The sequence below is a fragment of the Phyllobates terribilis genome, unplaced genomic scaffold, assembly GCF_046119375.1.
Source record: "Phyllobates terribilis strain yellow unplaced genomic scaffold, ASM4611937v1 Scaffold_3__8_contigs__length_932513732, whole genome shotgun sequence".
NCBI classification, from domain to species: domain Eukaryota; kingdom Metazoa; phylum Chordata; class Amphibia; order Anura; family Dendrobatidae; genus Phyllobates; species Phyllobates terribilis.
Genome location: NW_027362763.1, coordinates 555,138,371 through 555,161,396, shown reverse-complemented (window position 1 = coordinate 555,161,396; position 23,026 = coordinate 555,138,371). Strand labels below are relative to the sequence as shown.

The 23,026-nt window shown below is 40.6% G+C and overlaps 1 protein-coding gene across 3 annotated transcripts in view; it reads right to left on the bottom strand.

Annotated features, from left to right (window-relative positions):
* The window catches only part of GINM1 (glycosylated integral membrane protein 1), a 59,127-nt gene that overhangs the window by 10,701 nt on the left and 25,400 nt on the right, over nt 1–23,026 (bottom strand). For 2 of the 3 annotated variants that reach the window (XM_073671402.1, XM_073671400.1), the window contains 3 exons: nt 17,523–17,682; nt 16,153–16,286; nt 11,149–11,312 (listed from right to left, as the gene is read on the bottom strand). In XM_073671402.1, coding sequence (XP_073527503.1) covers nt 11,149–11,312; nt 16,153–16,286; nt 17,523–17,682 — 458 coding nt within the window. The remainder of the gene's footprint in view (nt 1–11,148; nt 11,313–16,152; nt 16,287–17,522; nt 17,683–23,026) is intronic. The other variant, XM_073671401.1, reaches the window with a different exon arrangement.

Below are 23,026 nucleotides of genomic sequence, written 5' to 3'. Positions count from 1 at the left end.
GGAACCCCCGCTGCCTGAGTCGGACTGGTTGGGCCTGATAAGTAAAATCTTCTTTCTTCGTTTCTTCAGGATTTTTCATCCGTAGGTCCCTGTCAAGGACAGGAAACCAACTGATGCGGTAGAGAGGTGCCGCCCTTTTTATCTGTAGGTTTCCTGTCCTTGAAGGGCGGATCCCCTCTCTCCGCCGTCATGGGGAAAGAGAAATGAGTCTCACAATTTCTGCTGAATGTAGAAGTGGCTATGCAGTACTGCTTAGCTATAAGGCGAGACTCTGGAGGGACGGAGTGCTTTTTGCCTCCTGGAGCGCAGATTTTCCTAGCATACTTTGCGGACTCCATATACAGAGCCCCTAAGTGGTATAAGAGCAGAATCCCCCTCAAGTGACCCCATTTTGGAAATTATACCCCTTTGGGAATTTATCTACATGTGTAGTGACGATTCTGACTCCATGGTGTGTTTTCCAGAAACAAGCAGCAGATGATGTTGCCAAGTGAAGATTGCAAACTGCCGTTGTAGTGACTAGTACGTTGTAGTGACCAGTACTTTGTACCCAGCTCATGCTTTTGAAGACATGCACCCGTAAATTAGGGGGGCTCTCATCGCTACAGGAATGCCAAACATGTGGACGCCAACTGCGGTTTAGGCACACTGTGGAGCTCAGAAGGGTGGGGGGGGCATTAGGATTTGGGAGCGCAGAAGTCACTGGATTTCTTTTGGAGGAGGAGCCATTTAGTTTTTCCAGAGCCTTTGTGCTACCAGTAACGTGGAAGCCCCCTATATTTCCGTTAAGAGATGATGGATCTGAGTGAGTACTTGCTTTTTTTGTGAATGGAGTTGAAGCTTTTATTGGGAATATTTTACATAACATTTGGAATCACATTTATCTTGCGTTCTACGCTGAGCAGTTACATCGGGGTTTCCATCTAAATCTCTGAGTAACGCAATTCAGATGAAACCCCTGAGACATCCATTCACTATAATGAGGCAGCAGAGTTACTCTGGACTCAGTCTGGCCTCTGTTCAGCGTCGTCCTTTTCAGAAATGCACAAAACTGTGGCCGGTGGCACTTTTATTCATGCCTAATAAAAAGACGGACACTGACGGATCATAGGCCAGAGAGTGTCCACAGTGCCTTCATCTGCCTCTTTATAAGGAATCTTCCACCGGGGTTTCCGTCTGAATCATGTATTTCATAGATTTACATAGAAACCCCGGTATAAGCGCTCAGCGCAGGATAAATGTGACCTGGGTCTTACTGCGATCTTTGGGAGGCAGAATGAACAAAATCAACAGAAGGTGAAAAATTTGTTTTATTTATTTTTTACGCCGTTCCTTCTACGGTATAAGTGATTAGGCGACTTTATTTTCCGAGTCAGTGCGATAACCACGATACCAGATTTACATTGGATTTTTATGATTAGCAGCTGTCACACACTAAACGACATTTTTTATTGCAAAAACAATCTTTTGCTTCGGCATATTTTGATAGCTATAATTTTTCCATATTTCGGCCGACAGTCATGTGATGGCTTGTTTTTTGAGGGAAAAGTTGATGTTTTTATTGTTACCTTTTTAAGGCAAATTACATCTTTTGATCGTTTTCTATTCCATTTTTGAGAGGCAGAACGAACAAAAACCAGCATTGCAGGAATTGTTTTTTGGGCATTTTTTTATGCCATTCCGTGTTTTTTTTTCACTGAAGGTGGGACAGTTTTATAGGTCAGGTTGTTCTGGGCGCAGCGATAAATAAAAAATAAATATTTGGTTATTTTCACACAGAACAATGTATTTATTGGATTAATATTTTTTCTTTTGTGTTCTTTATTTTGTGATTTTTGAAAAAAAAATATTATTATTATTATTTTTTTTTTTTTACTGCTTCACATTGATCGGCGCTTTAATACTCTGCAATGCATCTGCACTCCAGAGCATCAGATCAGCATCTGGCAGGCAGGAAGGAGGAGTTTCAGCTCCTGCTTTCTGAGCAGGTGCTGACAGGCCACCTGCCTGAAGGAACCTGTGGCCATCTTGGGACCAGGGGGGGCGGGGGGGGGTCACCATTAAGACCATCAGCATAACGTGATCACATCGCGTTGTGCTGATGGCAGCAGACAGGGAGCCAACTCCCTCTGCGATGTCGCTGTCACTATTGACAGCGCTATCACAGGGGTTAAAAGCCCGTGATCGGTGCTAGCACCGATCGTGAGCGTTGCTGCGGGGTGTCAGCTCTCACATAGCGCTGACACTCGCACTCGATCGCATATTCACCACTGGGTTGTCTTTCATTGGTGGTATAAGGAGGCTGTAAGACCTGCCTTCCGTTATATAGATAACAGTTCTGTTACATAGCTATAGGATACAATACAGACATGGTGGTGATTTTGTGGGGCTAGGGTAGCGGACTGTTTCCCTTTAAACATCATTACCAGTATTGGCGTGCACACAGTTGGGTTTTCAAGGTGCATGCAACCCCTTAGACCATATAGTAAAGAATTTTCACTGAACTCTCTAGATTCAAGTGATGCAAATTTTATTACAGATTATCCGTGGAGAGCGAATCTCCAATCATAATAGATAAAGTGCTTCTAGTGAACGTGACCAATAATGACAAATGTTTCGACCCCGATTAGGTGTTTTTCAACATGTCAATGTTGGTTTGGTTGGGTGTCGCGTGGTGATAGGCAGCTGGTCCTGGTTGGAGGGAAGGAGAAGGTGAATGTGTGGCTTTGTTTTAAGCTTGTGGAGAGTCCCAGGCCCCTTGAATGGCTGCACGTCCCTTTAAATGTCAGATATTAATCTTTCCAGTTAGGAAGCATGAGAGATTGTGAATCAATTTTATCTGCAAGGTATATAATCAAAAGGGACAACAGGTGCACTGAAGAGGCAATGGTAAGAAAACACCCAAAAAAGAAACTGCCTCACATGTGGTGGCCACAGACAATTACTCTCTCCATATCTTTCCTGACTGATTCTTTTCTAGTTGTGCATTTTGCTATTGTCCTTGTCATTACTTGTAGAGGTGGTACTTGCAGCCCATTCACGTTGCATTGGTAGTTCTGCGGCTGCAAAATGGCACATCCATACGTTCCGTCTCAAGAAGGTTTGCGGTGTCTCTCAGCACAGTCTCAAGAGTATGGAGCAGATGCCAGGACACACAGGCCATTACACAAAAAAGAAAGACATCAGTCCAAAAGCAAGACAGGTGTCTGCTTCTGTATGTGAGGAGGAACATGTCCCAAGTCTGCAAAATAACCTCCAGTGGGCTACTTGTGTGCATGTTTCTGATTAAACTGCTTCTCACAGAAAATGGTTTAAAGACTCAGGGGTCAAAAGATAGAAGGCCAACATGAGAAAAGAAAACCCTATAAAATCAATCGTTTTTTAGGCATGCATTAAAATCATCAGACTAGACAACACATACAAGTCTCACTGATTATGATACATATCATGTAGATGTTTAGATTAATAAAAGGTCCTGCGATAGATCCAGGCAAACAAAAGGGGCTGAATTGCCCTTACTTATGTCCCTTGCATCGGATACTGCCTAGCCGCGGAGGTTGGCACCCTAGTGTATAATGATGATGGCGCCCCCGCTCCTTGACGGTTGTCCCTATGGTGCCCTGAATAACACTAGCAACTTGAATATGTCAATAAAAATACCACCATATTAACTGTGGTTCTCAGTAAACAGGGTTCACTAGAGTCATGTAATAAGAGAAGTCATAAGATAAAGGGCAGATTAGTGCACAAAAGTAAAGAACATATCAAAACATATCCTCAATAGCTGCCTCGACGCATTTTCCCCATGCGGTTCGGCAGGAGGTCGATATAAAGTTATAACAGGATGCCTAACATGGTGTGTCCAGCTCAAAAAAGCATGTCCAAATTAAATAGCCCGCCTTTGATTAGTAATCACGCCCATAACCGTTACAAACCCTGAGCATGGTAGTGGGCGTAGAAAGTAATAAACCTACATTGTCAACAAACCCATAATGCTGTATGATATAGTATATCAAATAATGATGTAGTATATATAGTATCTCACACCAGCCTTATTGAAAAAATGACCAAGTATGGAATGGACAAGGCAACGGTTAGGTGGATTCATAACTGGCTTAGTGATCGGACTCAAAGAGTGGTCATAAATGATTGCACATCCAGTTGGATGAATGTCTCAAGTGGGGTACCACAGGGCTCTGTTCTGGGACCTGTATTGTTCAACATCTTTATCAATGATTTAGACGAAGGAATTGAGGGTAAACTGATTAAATTTGCTGATGACACAAAGCTAGGAGGGATAGCTAACACTAGAGAAGAGAGAGAGAGGATTCAAAAAGACCTAAATAAACTGGAGCGGTGGGCAGCAACTAACAGAATGGTTTTTAACAGGGAAAATGGCAAGTACTACATCTGGACAATAAAAATGAAAAAAGCATATACAGAATGGGAGGAATAGAGCTAAGCAACAGTACATGTGAAAAAGACTTAGGTATACTAATAGATCATAGACTGAACATGAGTCAACAGTGTGATACAGCAGCAAAAAAGGCAAATACAATTCTGGGATGTATTAACAGAAGCATACAGTCTAGATCACGTGAAGTAATTATCGCACTTTACTCCTCTTTGGTCAGACCTCATCTATTATACTGTGTCCAGTTTTGGGCACCACATTTTAAAAAAAGACATTGACAAACTGGAGCAAGTTCAGAGAAGAGCGACCAGAATGGTGACTGGTCTGCAAACCATGTCCTATGAGGAACGGTTACAGGATTTGGGAATGTTTAGCTTGCAAAAAAGAAGACAGAGGAGACTTAATAGCTGTCTACAAATATCTCAAGGGCTGCCACATTGTAGAAGGATCATCTTTATTCTCATTTGCACAAGGAAAGACTAGAAGCAATGAGATGAAACTGAATGGGAGGAGACACAGATTAGATATTAGAAAAAACTTTTTGACAGTTAGGGTGATCAATGAGTGGAACAGGCTGGCACGAGAGCTGGTGAGTTCTCCTTCAATGGACGTCTTCAAACAGAGGCTGGACAGATGTGTGTCTGGGATGATTTAGTGAATCCTGCTTTGAGCAGGGGGTTGGACCAGATGACCCAAGAGGTCCCTTCCAACTCTACCATTCTATGATTCTATGATATTGCGCATGCGCCTGCTTAGAATAGCTCCTAGAGGTATCTGATATAAGACAACAGCGCTACAGGCGCCAGACCATTGCACATGTGTGAAAACAAAAGTGCGCATGACCGGAAAATACTAGGTGCGTTCCACGCTGGAACGCTCTGCCGTTGAGTCGCAGCGGACATTATGTGTATGCTCAGAAGTATGCCCGTGCCTTCCCATGCTGGAAAGCACTGCTAGTCGCAGTGAGGTTATCCTAGAACCAGGATGTGCGTTCTAAAGCAGGAAAGCACAACCGTATGCAAAGAGGTCTCATAGTGGCTAGGAGAAAAAACGAAATAGATAAAAGGAATTTTATTAATGATATACCTGCATTATTGAAAGATACCTAAAAAAGGAGAAAAGCGGGCGTGTGATATAGGGCAAAGAAATGGTGGGCACTATAAAGATCAGAATGATATACATGCTAAAGATCTGGATAGATGTGATATTAATATATGCGATACAGGATCCCTATATTCAGGGAACCTAGTAGCAAGACGAGTATTGTTAAGGATAACATAATAGAGTCAGAAGTGTCATAAAAAGTAGGCAAAGGAAAGTTGCTCAGTCAGGCCTTTTTGGAGTCAGTGAATCCAATCTAAAGATCCACGCACTCATTTCTAAGAATGCATTTATTATGATCATCCCCCACCCCTCGTATTGGGTTTTACTACCTCAACGGCACAAAATGAGATATCTTTGGACTCACCATGGTGAACCCTATTCATATGTTTGGCTAATGGAGTGTCTCCACTATGACAAATATCACCCAAGTGCTCACCAACCCTCCTTCTAAATTCCTTCTTAGTCTTGCCTATATAAAAATGAGGGGACAGGTGCACGTAACCATGTAAACTAGACCAGTGGTCTTGCAATTGGCAAAGTCTCTAAGGAAAAAGGTTCTACCCATGGAGGCACCAGAAAGAGACTTGCATGATTTTATTCATCTCCACATCGCAAGAAACCAGACCTTTAGGACAAGCCAGGTCCCATTGGTGACCGTTTCTTATATGGGCTGTGTACCAGACTATCGTTGATTGAGCTCCCCTTCTTGAATGTAATAGTCAGAACTGGTGAGATAGCATCTTTAAGGACTGAGTCAGATAGTAAAATACCCCAGTGTTTCCTCAAGATGTTGTATATTTGCGCATTCTGATTGTCAAAAGTCTCTATGACTCTGTGATCCCATCTAGTTTCGGTCTTCTTGATTGTGTATTGATGAGTGATTGTCTGTCCTGTCTCTCCACATAAATCCGGGCTGAGTCTAGTACATGTTTTGTAAAACTCCTCTCTCGGAATCTGATAGTCATATCCAATGCGAGTGTTTCAAAATTCGAGACGCTTGAACAATTTCTCCTAAACGGTAGGAAAGGTGGTAAATGGGTGCAGGATATTACTGATGTAGTTCCAACTATTTAAGCAACTGAATCAACCCCTGAGGATGATTGGAAGTCGCTTTAGTGGTTCTAGGCTCTTATAAATTTTAGGCAGGGTATAAAATGTAGGTATTGTAGGAAAAGTGGGTAAGAGAAAATTGAATTTTGATATGTTAATCCCGTGCCCTTATCAGAATTTCAAGGAGACCCTCAATGTAAGTGACTGTGGGATCCAACGATTGTTTTAAAAGACAGAGACACTTATGAAATACTGAGTAGCACATTGTCAGGTACTTCGGATGGTCCATAAGTACAAGGTTACCACCTTTGTTGGGCCGGTTTTATAAATTAGATGTTTGTTTTTTCCAGACCCTCCAGTGCCGCTACTTCCCTTCTAGATAGATTCGAACGAGGAATCTTTCTCTACCAATGTGACAAATATCTACACTCGTCAGATCGTTTTGCGGGAGCATTTTTTAACTTTTGTTTTTGAGGTTTGTACATGGACCTAATCCTCCCTCTCTATCATTCTCCCAGAGTAATCCCAACAAAGTATGACAGCCCTTCAAGTCATCGTCCGTGAGGCCTAGTTTATGACACAGTTCCCTGTCATTATTTTAGGAGAACTTTCTCCATTTCAATTCCTTCCCGAATAAATTAGTGTCTCTCACCCAGCCAAAGCAATTATAGGGGTTGGTGGGAATGAAAGAAAGACCCTTTTTGAGTACATCGTATTCAATTCTAGAAAGCGAATGGGAGGAGAAGTCACTCTGTCCTCGATTCAGTGAATTCAGTTCCTCAGGAAATAACATGTGATGGGCTTGTCGCTCTAAAAAAAAAAAAAAGGAGGTAGAAAGTGGAGATAAAGAGGTCATATCGATATCTGGCACTGTGTTTGTACTTCTCAATGCCCTACTTTGGCCAAACTGACCGCTGGAGCCCTGCCATATCTTTCTACAGTGTGTGTACCCCTAGTCCTGAATCTACTTTTCCCTCCAAGCCTCTTTTGTTTGCCTGGCTCTATAGCAGGACCTTTACCAGTCTAAATACCCACAAGAAATGTATTGTAATTAGTGGGATATTTAGGTGTGGTCTAGTCTGAGGTTTTAATAAATGATTGATTTTATAGGATTATTTTTCTCATGTTAGCCTTCAGATGAAACTGGCAAGTTTTCAATTGACTCCCCATTCCTTTCACAGAAGAAAGCAGGTTCACACTGCATCATCATCCAGCATGATTCGTTTGTCGATAAGTCAGTGATAGTCTGGGACACATTTTTTGGGTTGCACAAGCATTCAGTTTATATCCAACTGTACCCTGGCTAGTGTCTGGCCCAGAGGATTTCATCCCAGTCCTTTTGTCAGACTTTAAGCTGCAGTGGGATTATGTATCAGTGCATCTAATACTGTCAACTAGCACCACAGACAGTCCAGGAATCCTGATCCAAATATGTAAGGAGATTCCCAGGACATCATCTGTCCACTCATCAGGTGACCGCACAAATGTTGACAAGAATGCATACAATCATGTGGAGGTATTGCACATTGCTTGATAACATTACAATTTGGTGACATTTTTTTTGTTTGATTTTGGGGACAATTTGATATCCAGCCATCGGCGGATGATTTTGGTTTTCATTGACTGTCAATGCCTCATTTTTTTGTCAACAAATTACACAATTTACTTCTAAGGGAAGTGATCTCTTAATTTTTGTTTGTGAGTAGTATATATGGTATTAGCAAAACAGCATGACCATTTAATTTATGGCAAGGTAGATGGCATTTATTAAAGTGTCGTTTCAGATCACTTCAGAATAGGCTGTCATGTGTGTGTTCACATGAGGAACAACATTATTTCTGGCCATTAAATGACTTGAATCCTACATTTTCTTCTCTACAGACTCTTCCTGATTTTCAGTTATTTCTGTCTAGATAAGTCTAGATGCAATGATGTATCCACATATAGTTCACAGAAAGAAGCAGTTCTGCTCCTCTTTCGCTGTAGTACACAGACAGAGGTAACAGCAATAAAGACATTATACAGAAGTACTGATCGGTGTGGCCGTGATTCCAGCACTGGATTAAATAAAGTTGCTGAAAGCTGCAGCTCGATCTGTTTAATCTCTCACTGTGTTGAGCGCTCCTCACTCCGCCGGCCATACAGTTTAATTGGCTGTGTAATAGGACACCACAGCCTGTCCTGCTTTAAGATGCATTTGAGCTGTTTTTCAGACTGGATGGTGAGTTCAGTTGGCAGAGGGAGAAGTTGCTCATGAGTGGAAAAAGCAGTATACATCTCTGAGGAAATGTTACAAAATTTCTTATATTCATTTAAAATATTGATATAACTACCATCTGTTGAAATGACAGTGACCGTTTTTTAAAGGTCTAAACATCCTGGGATCATGGAAAAACAATACTTAAAAGCAACAGCTTTGTGTAGTTTCCCATACACAGCAATTACTTAAATATATGTAATTATGTGAATATATATAATAAAGCCTACTGAATATTGAAAAACTGTACCATATTGTAACATACATCAGTGAACTAGTACTACCAATAATATCCAGAAGGTATCTGAACCAACACCCATTGTCTTAGACTGAAAAATGTTAACTTAAAGAAGACCAATCACCAAATAACCAGTTTTATTAAAAAATTTAATTATGTATATCCGTTTACTTAATATAGATAGGTATGGACTTTCCAGTAGGTATCTAAGAACTTTTGGTTTATGTACCTATTTTTCAATGGGAGTGTACTGCTATCTTGTGGACAGCATGGCTCATCACTGATCCCTCTGCCCCAGAAGAGTGCTGCGGAGTGACGCAACGCCACTAGGTTTGTTCGGAAATAGCAGCAACTTTTCACCGATATTCATACACTGTGTGCAGAATTATTAGGCAAATGAGTATTTTGATCACATGATACTTTTTATACATGTTGTCCTATTCCAAGTTGCATAGGCTTGAGAGCCAACTACCAATTAAGTAAATCTGGTGATGTGCATCTCTGTAATGAGGAGGGCTGTTGACTAATGACATCAACACCCTATATAAGGTGTGCTTAATTATTAGGCAACTTCCTTTCCTTTGGCAAAATAGGTCAGAAGAGAGATTTGACGGGCTCTGAAAAGTCCAAAATTGTGAGATGTCTTGCAGAGGGATGCAGCAGTCTTGAAATTTCCAAACTTTTGAAGTGTGATCAAAGAACAATCAAGCGTTTCATGGCAAATAGCCAACAGGGTCGCAAGAAGCGTGTTGGCCAAAAAAGGCGCAAAATAACTGCCCATGAATTGAGGTAAATCAAGCGTGAAGCTGCCAAGATGCCATTCGCCACCAGTTTTTCCATATTTCAGAACTGCAACGTTACCGGAGTATCAAAAAGCACAAGGTGTGCGATACTCAGGGACATGGCCATGGTAATGAAGGCTGAAAAACGACCACCTTTGAACAAGAGACATAAGATAAAACGTCAAGAATGGGCCAAGAAATATCTTAAGACTGATTTTTCAAAGGTTTTATGGACTGATGAAATGAGAGAGTGACTCTTGATGGGCCAGATGGATGGGCCAGAGGCTGGATCAGTAAAGGGCAGAGAGCTCCACTCCGACTAAGACGCCAGCAAGGTGGAGGTGGGGTACTGGTATGGGCTGGTATCAAAGATGAACTTGTGGGACCTTTTCGAGTTGAGGATGGAGTGAAGCTCAACTCCCAGACCCACTGCCAGTTTCTGGAAGACAACTTCCTCAAGCAGTGGTACAGGAAGAAGTCGGTATCGTTCAAGAAAAACATGATTTTCATGCAGGACAATGCTCCATCACATGCATCCAAGTACTCCACAGCGTGGCTGGCCAGTAAAGGTCTAAAAGAAGAAAAAATAATGACAAGGCCCCCATGTTCACCTGATCTGAACCCCATAGAGAACCTGTGGTCCATCATAAAATGTGAGATCTACAGGGAGGGAAAACAGTACACCTCTCAGAACAGTGTCTGGGAGGCTGTGGTGGCTGCTGCACGCAATGTTGATCGAAAACAGATCAAGCAACTGACAGAATCTATGGATGGAAGGCTGTTGAGTGTCATCATAAAGAAAGGTGGCTATATTCATCACTAAATTTTTTTGGTTTTTGTTTTTGCATGTCAGAAATGTTTATTTCTAAATTTTGTGCACTGATATTGGTTTACCTGGGGAAAATAAACAAGTGAGATGGGATTATATTTGTTTTTTATTAAGTTGCCTTATAATTCTGCACAGTAATAGTTACCTGCACAAACAGATATCCTCCTAAGATAGCCAAATCTAAAAAAACCCCTCTCCAACTTCCAAAAATATTAAGCTTGGATATTTGAATCTTTAGGGTTGATTGAGAACATAGTTGTTGATCAATAATAAAAATAATCCTCTAAAATACAACTTGCCTAATAATTCTGCACACAGTGTAGTAGCATATATTTTCTTATGGTATTAATCCCCTGAATGATTTTTAAATTGTTTATATTTTCAATCTGCTTAATATTTTTGCCAATCTATTAAAATAAAAAATGACGGGTAATTTTTTTTGTGATCGATGCTCTTCAAAAATCATTTGCTTACTTTGGTTCTTTCATTGGGTAGAATATCTTGAGAAGTTCAAGCACAACTGCAGCTCCTATCACCCCAGTAATAAGGACCTGTGCAATGTTCACCAGGATAGGATACAGCCAGGACCAGATAAGGCACAATTTGTCTCTTAGTTCATCTGCAAACTCACACATTACCTATAAGAAAAAAAATAAAATCCTTAAACAATTTGGGTTTCAATCTTTAAGAACACACTGTGGTACAATTCCCCTGGTAACATGATTCTTCATGTCGATATGATTATGGAAATATAAAATGTATATATTTTTTATCATTAAAACAAAGAAAAAAAAATTGGGTTTGTGTCATTATATTTGGAGATAAAGAAGAATTTTCTTTTTTTCTGTCGATGGATCTGTGGGGTAAGCTGTATATTTTTTATTGGTACTATTCTGGGATGCATACAACTTTTATTCCATTTGTTTCCCAAGGTGGCGACAAGGAAATTGCAATTATTTTTTTTTTACTGGACGGGAAAAACAATTTTAGATTTTAAGAGAGCAGACTTTTACAGACATACCGATTAGAACTTGAGGTTTACCCACAAATCATATTTTGGGGATTATAAGACACCCCAAAGTTTGCGGAGGAAATTAAGAAAAAATGTTTTTAATAAAATGATGGTGCATGCTATAATGCACTTTTAAGGCAGCTTACCTGGGGGCAGCGGTGGCAGTGGAGTGGGATCCCGGGCAGCAGTGTTGCTGCTGCAGGAAGCTGGCGTAGGCAGGAGATGCTGCGGGCCCCAGACTGGTAGGATAAGGTGTCCAGCGGCAGCAGGGGTGGGGAGATACGGTGGGCCCCAGGCTGGTATGATGGGGTGCACATTTTGTGAAAGCCCGGAGCCCCGCACCTTCCATACTTTGCTAATGCAGTCGGCTCCAGGAAAATGGGCGCCGGAGGCGGCGCATGCACAAGTGACGTCTCGTGAGCAGAGATCTCTGTGAAGAGATCTCAATCTGCGCATGCACTGCCTCAGGCGGCCATTTTCCCAGTCCAAGTCATTGAAGAGTAAGGAAAGTGCGGGGCTACAGGCTTTCAAGACATGACGGAGGAGCCCCCGTACTGCCGAACACCCCATTCTACCAGCCTGGGGCCCGCAGCCATCGCCCCACTCCTACCTTCTCCAGAAACTTCCGGCAGCAGCGACACTGGGACCCCGCTGCACCGCAGCTACAATTCGGATTATAATACCTTAGGTCCTACAATGTCTGCACATGAGGAAAGAGACTAAGCGAATCAGAAATACTATACTACATTTCTAATTGGAGGCATTTACTAATATTATTATTATTACACCGACTACATATTGGGATAGGATCTTGGAGATGGGAATACCCCTTTAAATCTATGGAGCCTAATTCTGAATCTCATTAACATACATTGGGAAAGCAGCTACCGCTCCACCCAGTAGATAAGTGAGCTGGCAAAGAAAAGATCGGTCACATAGTCTAGAAGAGAACTAAGGCAGTGCAAGAAACTGAGGAAGACAGCAATCAATTAGTATTGTAATGTCCTTACACTATACATTTTAAGAAAACATGGAATAAAATTGAATTCAATTCCTAAAATATTGCTTCTTTAACCTTTTAGTGCAAAAATTGCAGACTCATTCCACACGCAGTAAATGACGGCTGTGTTACAAAGCCTGCATCTGTCTCTAAGGGCTCGCTCACACTTGCAATTAAATCGGACGCATGCAATCAAAAAAAAAAAAAAAAAAAATCTGATAGTCCTTGGCCCAATGTTAAACTATGGGGCAGCTCAGATCTGTGATGATTTTTTCCCATGCCGATTTCAGCATGCTGCGAATGGCTGCAAGAATCGGATCGCATGCACCCATACAAGTTTATGGGTGCACGTGAAACATCAGCCTGAACTTGGATATCATCCCCGTGCAGCCCTATATACGCCAAGACAGGCCATGGATGACATGGAGAAATTACTTTCTCAGTCTCCTCTGCACCTCTGCTCTGATTCTCTGATGCAAGAGGACTGGAGCACAGAGCACCGACACTCGGATCACGCTCACGGCAGAGATGGATCCAAGTTGTCATTAGCATATGGCATCGGATGCTTTAAGCTGGGTGACTGACAGTGGGATTTAAATGGACCAGTTGCCTGTACGATGACACACCCATAGTTTACCATGGTAAATTGAGGGCCTGCTGAAGGCCCATGTGGCTGTCATCTTGGTACTCCTGTGAAGTCAAGGCACAGGCTGAGCTTAACAGTCTGCAATTTATACTATAATGCTGTGGTATTGCTATATACAGTATAAATGATCAGACGATTGCAAGTTCAAATTCCTTAAGGAGACTAAAAATAAAGCAAAAAACTAATTTTAAAATGAATAAAAAAAATTTATTTATATATATATATATATATATATATATATATATATATATATATATATATATATATATATATATATATATATATATATATATATATATATATACACATACACATATATACAGTACAGACCAAAAGTTTGGACACACCTTCTCATTTAAAGATTTTTCTGTATTTTCATGACTATGAAAATTGTACATTCACACTGAAGGCATCAAAACTATGAATTAACACATGTGGAATTATATATTTAACAAAAAAGTGTGAAACAACTGAAAATATGTCTTATATTTTAGGTTCTTCAAAGTAGCCACCTTTTGCTTTGATGACTGCTTTGCACACTCTTGGCATTCTCTTGATGAGCTTCAAGAGATAGTCACCAGTAATGGTCTTCCAACATTCTTGAAGGTGTTCCCAGAAATGCTTAGCACTTGTTGGCCCTTTTGCCTTCACTCTGCGGTCCAGTTCACCCCAAACCATCTCGATTGGGTTCAGGTCTGGTGACTGTAGAGGTCAGGTCATCTGGCGTAGCACCCCATCACTCTCCTTCTTGGTCAAATAGCCCTTACACAGCCTGGAGGTGTGTTTGGGGTCATTGTCCTGTTGAAAAATAAATGGTGGTCCAACTAAACGCAAACTGGATGGAATAGCATGCCGCTGCAAGATGCTGTGGTAGCCATGCTGGTTCAGTATGCCTTCAATTTTGAATAAATCCCCAACAGTGTCACCAGCAAAGCACCCCCACACCATCACACCTCCTCCTCCATGCTTCACGGTGGGAACCAGGCATGTAGAGTCCATCCGTTCACCTTTTCTGCGTCGCACAAAGACACGATAGTTGGAACCAAAGATCTCAAATTTGGACTCATCAGACCAAAGCACAGATTTCCACTGGTCTAATGTCCATTCCTTCTGTTCTTTAGCCCAAACAAGTCTCTTCTGCTTGTTGCCTGTCCTTCGCAGTGGTTTCCTAACAGCTAGTTTACCATGAAGGCCTGCTGCACAAAGTCTCCTCTTAACAGTTGTTGAAGAGATGTGTCTGCTGCGAGAACTCTGTGTGGCATTGACCTGGTCTCTAATCTGAGCTGCTGTTAACCTGCGATTTCTGAGGCTGGTGACTCGGATAAACTTATCCTCAGAAGCAGAGGTGACTCTTGGTCTTCCTTTCCTGGGGCGGTCCTCATGTGAGCCAGTTTCTTTGTAGCGCTTGATGTTTTTTGCAACTGTACTTGGGGACACTTTCAAAGTTTTCCCAATTTTTCGCACTGACTGACCTTCATTTCTTAAAGTAATGATGGCCACTCGTTTTTCTTTACTTAGCTGCTTTTTTCTTGCCATAATACAAATTCTAACAGTCTATTTAGTAGGACTATCAGCTGTGTATCCACCAGACTTCTACACTACAGAACTGATGGTCCCAACCCCATTTATACAGCAAGAAATCCCACTTATTAAACCTGACAGGGCACACCTGTGAAGTGAAAACCATTTCCGGTGACTACCTCTTGAAGCTCATCAAGAGAATGCCAAGAGTGTGCAAAGCAGTCATCAAAGCAAAAGGTGGCTACTTTGAAGAACCTAGAATATAAGACATATTTTCAGTTGTTTCACACTGTTTTGTTAAGTATATAATTCCACATGTGTTAATTCAAAATTTTGATGCCTTCAATGTGAATGTACAATTTTCAAAGTCATGAAAATACAGAAAAATCTTTAAATGAGAAGGTGTGTCCAAACTTTTGGTCTGTACTGTATATATATATAAAAAATTTGAATCATTCACTTTTTCCTCCCCATTAAAAGTAAAGAACTTAATATAAAAAAATAAACAGATTTGGTATCGCTATGTCCTCAAAAGTCTAGGCTATCAAACTAGAAAATTAAATTATCCTGTACAGGAAACACTGTATAGGAAAAAAATATTGAAATGCCAAAACTGCGATTTTTCAGTCACTGCAACATTCTAAAAAAATGCAATAAAAAGCCATCAAAACATTGTATGTACCCCAAAATGGTATTAATGAAAGCTTCACCTCATTATGCAATAAACAAGCCCTCAAACAGACCGTATGTTCCTTGTGCTACTGTGTGCAGCCTGGAGGCCTAAACATGCTACCATTGCTGGCAGCATCTCTGGACTTGTCTCCCATCGAGCTTATAAAAGGGCAATCACTGGTTAGGCAATTACAAAGGGAGCTGCCAGCAGTGGATATTTATGATTTGCGTGCCAAAAGTGCAATCAGTGTGGCAGAGGCAATCATTAATAACCTAATTGATATCAACCAAGTTGTGTAAGTGCGGGGATTTCTGTGTGATACTCATACTCCATACTGAATCAGAGTTTTTTTTAACATTTTGTTTCCATTTTTTCCTCATTTACATATCATTAACACATCTATCCAATCTAGGATTTCCGTAATTACACAACTTTTCATTCTTTGTGTTGCACCTTTAATGTTGAGGAGTGTGTTTGAACCCAGCGAAGACCAAAAAAACAAAAAAACTTTTGGGCTCCACTGGGTGAATGACAGGCTTATTTATACATAGAGCTAAAGTTTACCAGTACATAGCCAATCAGACACTGCAAAGTCAGTACAAAGTGCAAGCAATATATCATGTCACCTTATAAGAAGAGGCTGGAATAACGGCTCTGACGGGAGTTTCTGGGAGTTTGCCAGGAAATGACTCCTCATCGACTGTAGTGTTCTGTCCGATGCTGTATTCTCTGGTCGTCTGCTGTGGAACACTATCCCCTGCTGCATCAGAAAACACAAGCTAACTGTAGTTATCACCTTTAAAACCAAAATATTTCATCTGCTGGTCAGACACCATATTTCAGGTCATTCAACCAATGTTAATGAAGATAAGGACTTATTCAAAACCTATGTCTCCCATGTGAAAAAGTAATTGACACCACCCCCCCAAAACCAAATAACTGGTTGAGTCACCCTTGGCAGTAACAGCAATAAAACATTGGCGATAACATGTAATTACATGTGAAGGAACTTTGCTTGGGTTCTTTCGATGCATTGAAAACCCAAGGTTACATACTGACTAGCAGGATTTTCTGATAGAGCCATCAATTATGACAAGTTGTTCAGGTCCTCCAGAAGCAAAGCAGTGTCACACCATCACATTACTGCCATGTCACTGATATTTTTATGGTGGAATGCAGTATTAACTGTACGCCACATGTAATGGGACCCATGCCTTCCACTTTTGACTCAATGGTCCATAAAATATTATCCTAGAAGCCTTGGGGGCAGTTTAAATGTTTTTTTGGCACAGGTGAGACAAGCCTTGGTGTTCTTTTTGGTCAGTAATGGCTGTAACTGTCCTATGAGTGATATTTTCTTATATTTAACCTTGCACATTAAGGCCTGCAGGTTTTCGGAAGTTCTTTTGTTTTTTTGTAACCTCCTAGATGAGTTGACAATTCGCTCTTGGTGGAACTCTGGTAGGTCAACTATTCCTGAGAAGGCTCTCCAATCTTCCAAGTTTTCTCTCTTCATAGAGAACAGCTCTCACTGTAGTTCGCTGGAGTCCCAGAGCCTTAGTAATGGCTTTGTAACCCTTTTTAGACCGGTAGATTTCATGTATCCGAATCTCTTTAGAACGTGGCAACAAGTGCAGCTTTCTGATACTGTTCTCACATATGTCCTTCGGGCTGAACAGCATTTCTCCTTTATTAAAAAAAAAAAGCTTGTGTGTCTTTTGGGGGGTTATTTTTGTTTAATATTAAATCATTTAAAATCAAAGAAGAAATTGGGAAAGGGACACATACTATTTTACAGCACTGTACATGTCAACCACTGCAGATTAAAAATGTATTGTACTGTAATTAAGAGTAGAAAAGTAAAGTATGCAAGAGATAAAAATGACCACTATCATGATAAAATCATTTAATGTCTATATACACTGCTTTAGTAAGCTATGAATAACCCAAAAACACGAAACAGAACTACAAATAAAGAGAATCTAAGAAATCTTACCCGATTCTGGGATGTTTGGGAAGGTAAATAAGACATCCTTGTCCCAAGGAATGGCTGAGAGGTGTGAATCCTCAAGGTGTAATGTTGAACTATAAGACCAAAGAATTTCCATACGTCTATTAAGTACCAATTCCACTTCCGCTATCTGACTTTCATTAACCTATTAACAATAATGAACAATAATAATTATTCATGTAAAGAAAAATCCTTTCTATTCAATGGACATTGACCACATATTACCAAGAACCTTATTTACAGAAAATTCTAGCATAAAAATTGTAGCGTTCTCAAGTGCATGATAGCACCAGGAATGATTTCAGTATGTGGTGTAATCAAAGGTATTTTACATATATTAAACAGAATGAAATCTGTAATATTCATCTCCTTAAAGCTGGTTCCTCACATCTACATTCATAGCCAAAGTAAGTAAAGCGATGTCCAGACCGGCTGCGGGTCTCCGTGAATATCAGAAGTTTAAAACCAGCCTTACTCCAGAAACACAGACCAAAGCGTGTGCTGTTAACCCCAGCTAAATGATTACAATACATCCACATGTCTCATGAGAACACGGATGTTTTTTTCCCCTTAGGCTTAAGGCTGTATTCTCACTTGTGTTCTGAGTTTCATTTCTCAGTTTTCTTTTGGAACAGAGAAATGGAATTCACATGAAAAAGTGATCCCTTATAAAACAAACACAAACTGCAGTGGAAGGGCTCAATGACTTTAATAGCTTCCTTCAGGACCAATTCATTCATACACAGGTCATAAAAAAAAAAAAAAATTAAACGGACCCAAATATAGTAAATAGTGCCTTTCTTCAGTTAGCACCCACTTTGTAAAAGGATCCTTTTCTCCGTTCCTAAAACAAAACTCAAAACCAAGGTGTGAACACAGCCAGATACTTCTACAGGGTGGGCCATTTATATGGATACACCTAAATTAAATGGGAATGGTTGGTGATATCAACTTACTGTTTGTGGCACATTAGTATATGGGAGAGGGAAAACTTTTCCAGATGGGTGGTGATCATGGTGGCCATTTTGAAGTCGGCCATTTTGGATCCAACTTTATTTTTTTCAACGCGAAGAGGGTCATGTGAAACATCAAATTTTTTGGGAATTTCATAAGAAAAACAATGGTGTGCTTGGTTTTAACGTAACTTTTTTCTTTCATGAGTTTTTTACAAGTTTATGACCACTTATAAAATGTGTTCAAAGTGCTGCGCATTGGGTTGGATTGTCAATGCAACCCTCTTCTCACACTCTTGACACACTGATACCAACACCGCAGAAGAAATACTAGCACAGGCTTCCAGTATCCGTTGTTTCACATGCTGCACATCTCGTATCGTGATGTTGAATTTTGGGAAATGATAATCCATTGACCCCCTTTTTTGATTTAGGAGTCTGTTAAATTAGTATATAGAGCATGTAACGTGTCTATATAATAGAGCTCACCAGATTACTAAACATATATACTTGGATAATTCACCTTGTAGGATAGTATAAAGTGATCATTCTGGAGTGATCATTTTATATTATTTACAGTCATTACATACTAGTTCGTAGTGAATGGGATTGGTATAAATCTGAAAACAAGATGATTGAAATGTATCTTTTCACTGTAAATCTGGTTCCGTAAACTCATTTATACAATCTGTACACAGACCTTCTGATGCCCTATGAGGGGCTCAGTACCCATACCCTCTTTTATTTCTATGAATACTTCCACTTTTTCTCCATGGAATATAAGGAAAAATAATCTGAAAACCACTCGAAAGACCAAAAATGACTAACCTACAGTCTTTTTATTGCAATACTGCAGAGACTGTCTGCCCATACCATACTGCATAAAATACCCCGCAAGTCTGAAAGGTTTCCTTTTAATTACTATACCCTAACAAATATTAAAAGGGAATTAAAAAAGGGGTTGTCCCCTTTCAGATATAACAAACTGCGCCTCAGGACTGGATTAAGAAAACAAACTGCAGTTTACTCATCCTCCGTTGGCCCAGGGTTGAGTCTGCGACGTTGCTCCCTGTATTGGATATTAGCGGTGATGCAGATATCATGTCGTCAGCACATTAGCCATTGTGAGCTTGATGGCTCTAAACAAGATTTTCTGTCTGCACAGGCAGAGCCCCTGAGCTCAATGATTGGCTGTCATGCTGCTGCGAATACCAGATATCGTACCAGATATATACACTCAGCAGTGGCCCCAATTAGGGCGAGTAAAGCAGAGTTTTTTCATAAACTTTGCTCATGTATTGGTATTTTACGAAAGAGCACAACCACTTTAGCATTTCTCACCTTTTCATAGCATAGGTGATAAGTGAAACAAAAAAAGCCAAACGTATTATACAAAGAAAACGCAGGGTGCCCGGTCAGAGTATGCCAGGGCCAGCGTAAAAAACACCAACTCAAACTATGATGTTAGAAAAGGAGAGTACGAGTTTAACTGGCATATAAAATCTGATTTTATTGAAAAATCAAATATTGTAATACACAATAGTCAAAGGTAACAATATATAAACAGACAACAAAAGAGCAATGTGCCACAAAACTGCAGAGCAACAGAGAAAATCTGCCATTGTATTACTGACAAAGTGCAGGACAGGCAGGTCTACATGACCAGGGACCACAATTAAGTAAAACGTAGGCAAAAGGGCACTGTATAATATGGTCAGGAGTAAATTTGGGCCCCCAGAACCTTACCAAAGATCAGGTATCAATCACAAAGCACTGCAGGTGGGAAGGAATGCCTCAGCGTGCGTTTCGCCAGGGAATTTTGCAGCTTTCTCAAGAGGCCTCTTGAGAAAGCTGCAAAATTCCCTGGCGAAACGCGCATTGAGGCATTCCTTCATAATGGATACCTGATCGAAAGTTTTAAAAAAAAACGCCGCCATTTTCTGAGACCCATAGCACCTCCATTTTTTAGGATCTGGGGCAGGGTGAGGGCTTACTTTTTTGCGCGCCGAGCTGACGTTTTTATTGATACCATTTTGGGGTAGATACGATGTTTTGATCGCATTGTATTGCAATGTAGCGGCGATTTTGAATTTTTTTTCATACTTTTTTTTATATTGATAGATCGGGCAATTCTGAACGCAGCGATACCAAATATGTGTATATTTGAATTTTTCATTGTTTTATTTTGAATGGGGCGAAAGGGAGATGATTTAAACTTTATATATATATTTTTTTTTTTTTAAATATTTTTAAAAACTTTTTTTTTTTTTTTACTTTTTGTATGCTTCAATTGTCTAAATGGGAGATTAGAAGCTGCAATTATCAGATCGCCTGTGTGTAGCAGAAATGCTCACTTGCTGAGTGCAGACCATTGGGCAGTTCTCATAGCAATCTGGCAATGACAACCGCAGGGGTTGTCATGCCAACCCATCGGCAACCCGCGGTCGCCAATGGGCGGAGCAAACGACGCACTTCCGGTAGGCTCAAGTTAAATGCCGTTGTCAGAGATTGACAGCGGCATTTAACTAGTTAACAGCTGCAGGTGGATCGCAATTCCACCTACAGCTGTTAGGGGCACATGACAGCTGTTCAGATCAGCTGTCATGTACCTGGAAAGGTGCAGGTTCAGCGCCAAGAGACTGCACCAAAGGGAGGGATCCGATGTGTGCAGTACACACGTCGGAAAGGGGTTAATACGATAACCTGGAAAAAGGTTATGTACAAAGACCGCTTAGGGTTATATGCAGATGATTTAATCTTGTTCATGGCCAGTCCAAGACTTATACTGTCTTTGGCAATTTCTCCAGTCTAAAAATAAACTGGCAGAAATCCATGTTGTTACCGCTAAACACTATAGAATGGAAAGCAGGGGATGAATTCTGCAGGTTAGGAATAGTATGCCACTTTAAATATCTAGGTATACACATAAGAAATCACAGCAACTCCCTGATTTAAATATATCCTCTCTTTTGTCATACCTGGGGGAGAAAATTAGAATATGAGGTACCCTCCCTCTGTCAGTTGCTGGGTCGTTAAAATGATAATCCTCCCTAAATTCCTATATGTCCTGGAACATTCAGCCTCCATAGTCCCACACAAGGTCTTCACCAAGATCAACTCCCATTTAGCATTCTTCATATGGGACCGACACTGAAATTGACCACTCTTTAGAGGCCAAGGGATGAGGCAGGTGCGGCACTACCGGACTTCGTATACTACTTAGCCAGCCAACTTTGCTTTCTAACAATGGACAGTAGATAATCATTTGCCCAATTCTGACCACCAACTTGAGCACTGTTTGAGTCTTAAAAGTCTATGGGGGTCATGGAGGCACCAGAGCAATACTCACAATCCTTCTTGCCAATTCACAGACTTGTTGTTCAAGTGTAGTGAGCAACCAAAAAGATTTCCCAATTCAGGGACACAGTAGCTGAGTCCCCCTTATGGCATAACAGTGCTCTTCCAGAATTGCTACATTCCCAAGATGCTCAGTTCTGGTCAAATTTTAAGGGTCAAGACACAGGCACAGGTATATATCCAAAGTGTTGTTTCCTTTGAGAAATGTCAACAGCTATATCAAGTCCCCAGACATGCTTTCTTTAGGCATCTGCAACTAAGGCATGCCCTAAATACCCATTTCCCAGACACTGGGAACTCTCTCATGCCTCCTGATTGGGATTCTAAAGAGCCAGGGACCTAAGCAGTTAATCTCCTTTTATTATACAGAGTTATTAAGCAGGAGATACTCCTCATCACCATTGTTGGTCGAGGCCAATAATACCCTTCCTCTCAGAGGAGGACTGGAGCGAGGCCTAGACCTCCCCACAATATGTTTCACTGGTAATTAACAACAAGCTAGTCCAAATGTATATAAGTTCATCAATGCTACCTGACTCAAAGGAGGTTATATAAAATGGGTAGATCCACCACTGCAGATCGCCATAGGTGTGGGAAAGGCGGCAGGTTTTACACACCTGATGTGGTATTGCCGTCCTATTGCAGAAAGAGGTCATAATCCTCATCGAGATCATACAATCTCCTGTACCAATCTACTCTAAGGTGGTTTATTAGGAATCCTTGATGAGGAGACTTGGCCTCACCACCCTCGCACTCTTCTCAGGGAAACATATTTGGCTATCGCTATGAGATGGATGTATAGAAGACCCCTGTAAATTTTACACTGGGTAAATAATTCAGCTTCCTATGACAAGGTGGTATTTGCCCCTTCATGACCTTGCAATTTAGTTTTTTTCCTCCCCTTATTCCAAGAGCCATAACTTTTTTTTAATTTTCTGTCACCCCTGCCATATGAGGGCTTGTTTTTTTGCGGGATAAGTTGTACTTTTGAATAACACCATTAATTTTATCGCATGATGGACTGGAAAGAAGGAAAAAAAATTTCAATTGCATTGAAATTGGTAAAAAACAAAACAAAAAAAAAACCTGCATTTTTTTCCATGTTCACAATATGCTAAAACTTATTTGGCAATATAATTCTCCAGGTCAATTCGAGTAAGCAGATATTAAACGTGTATA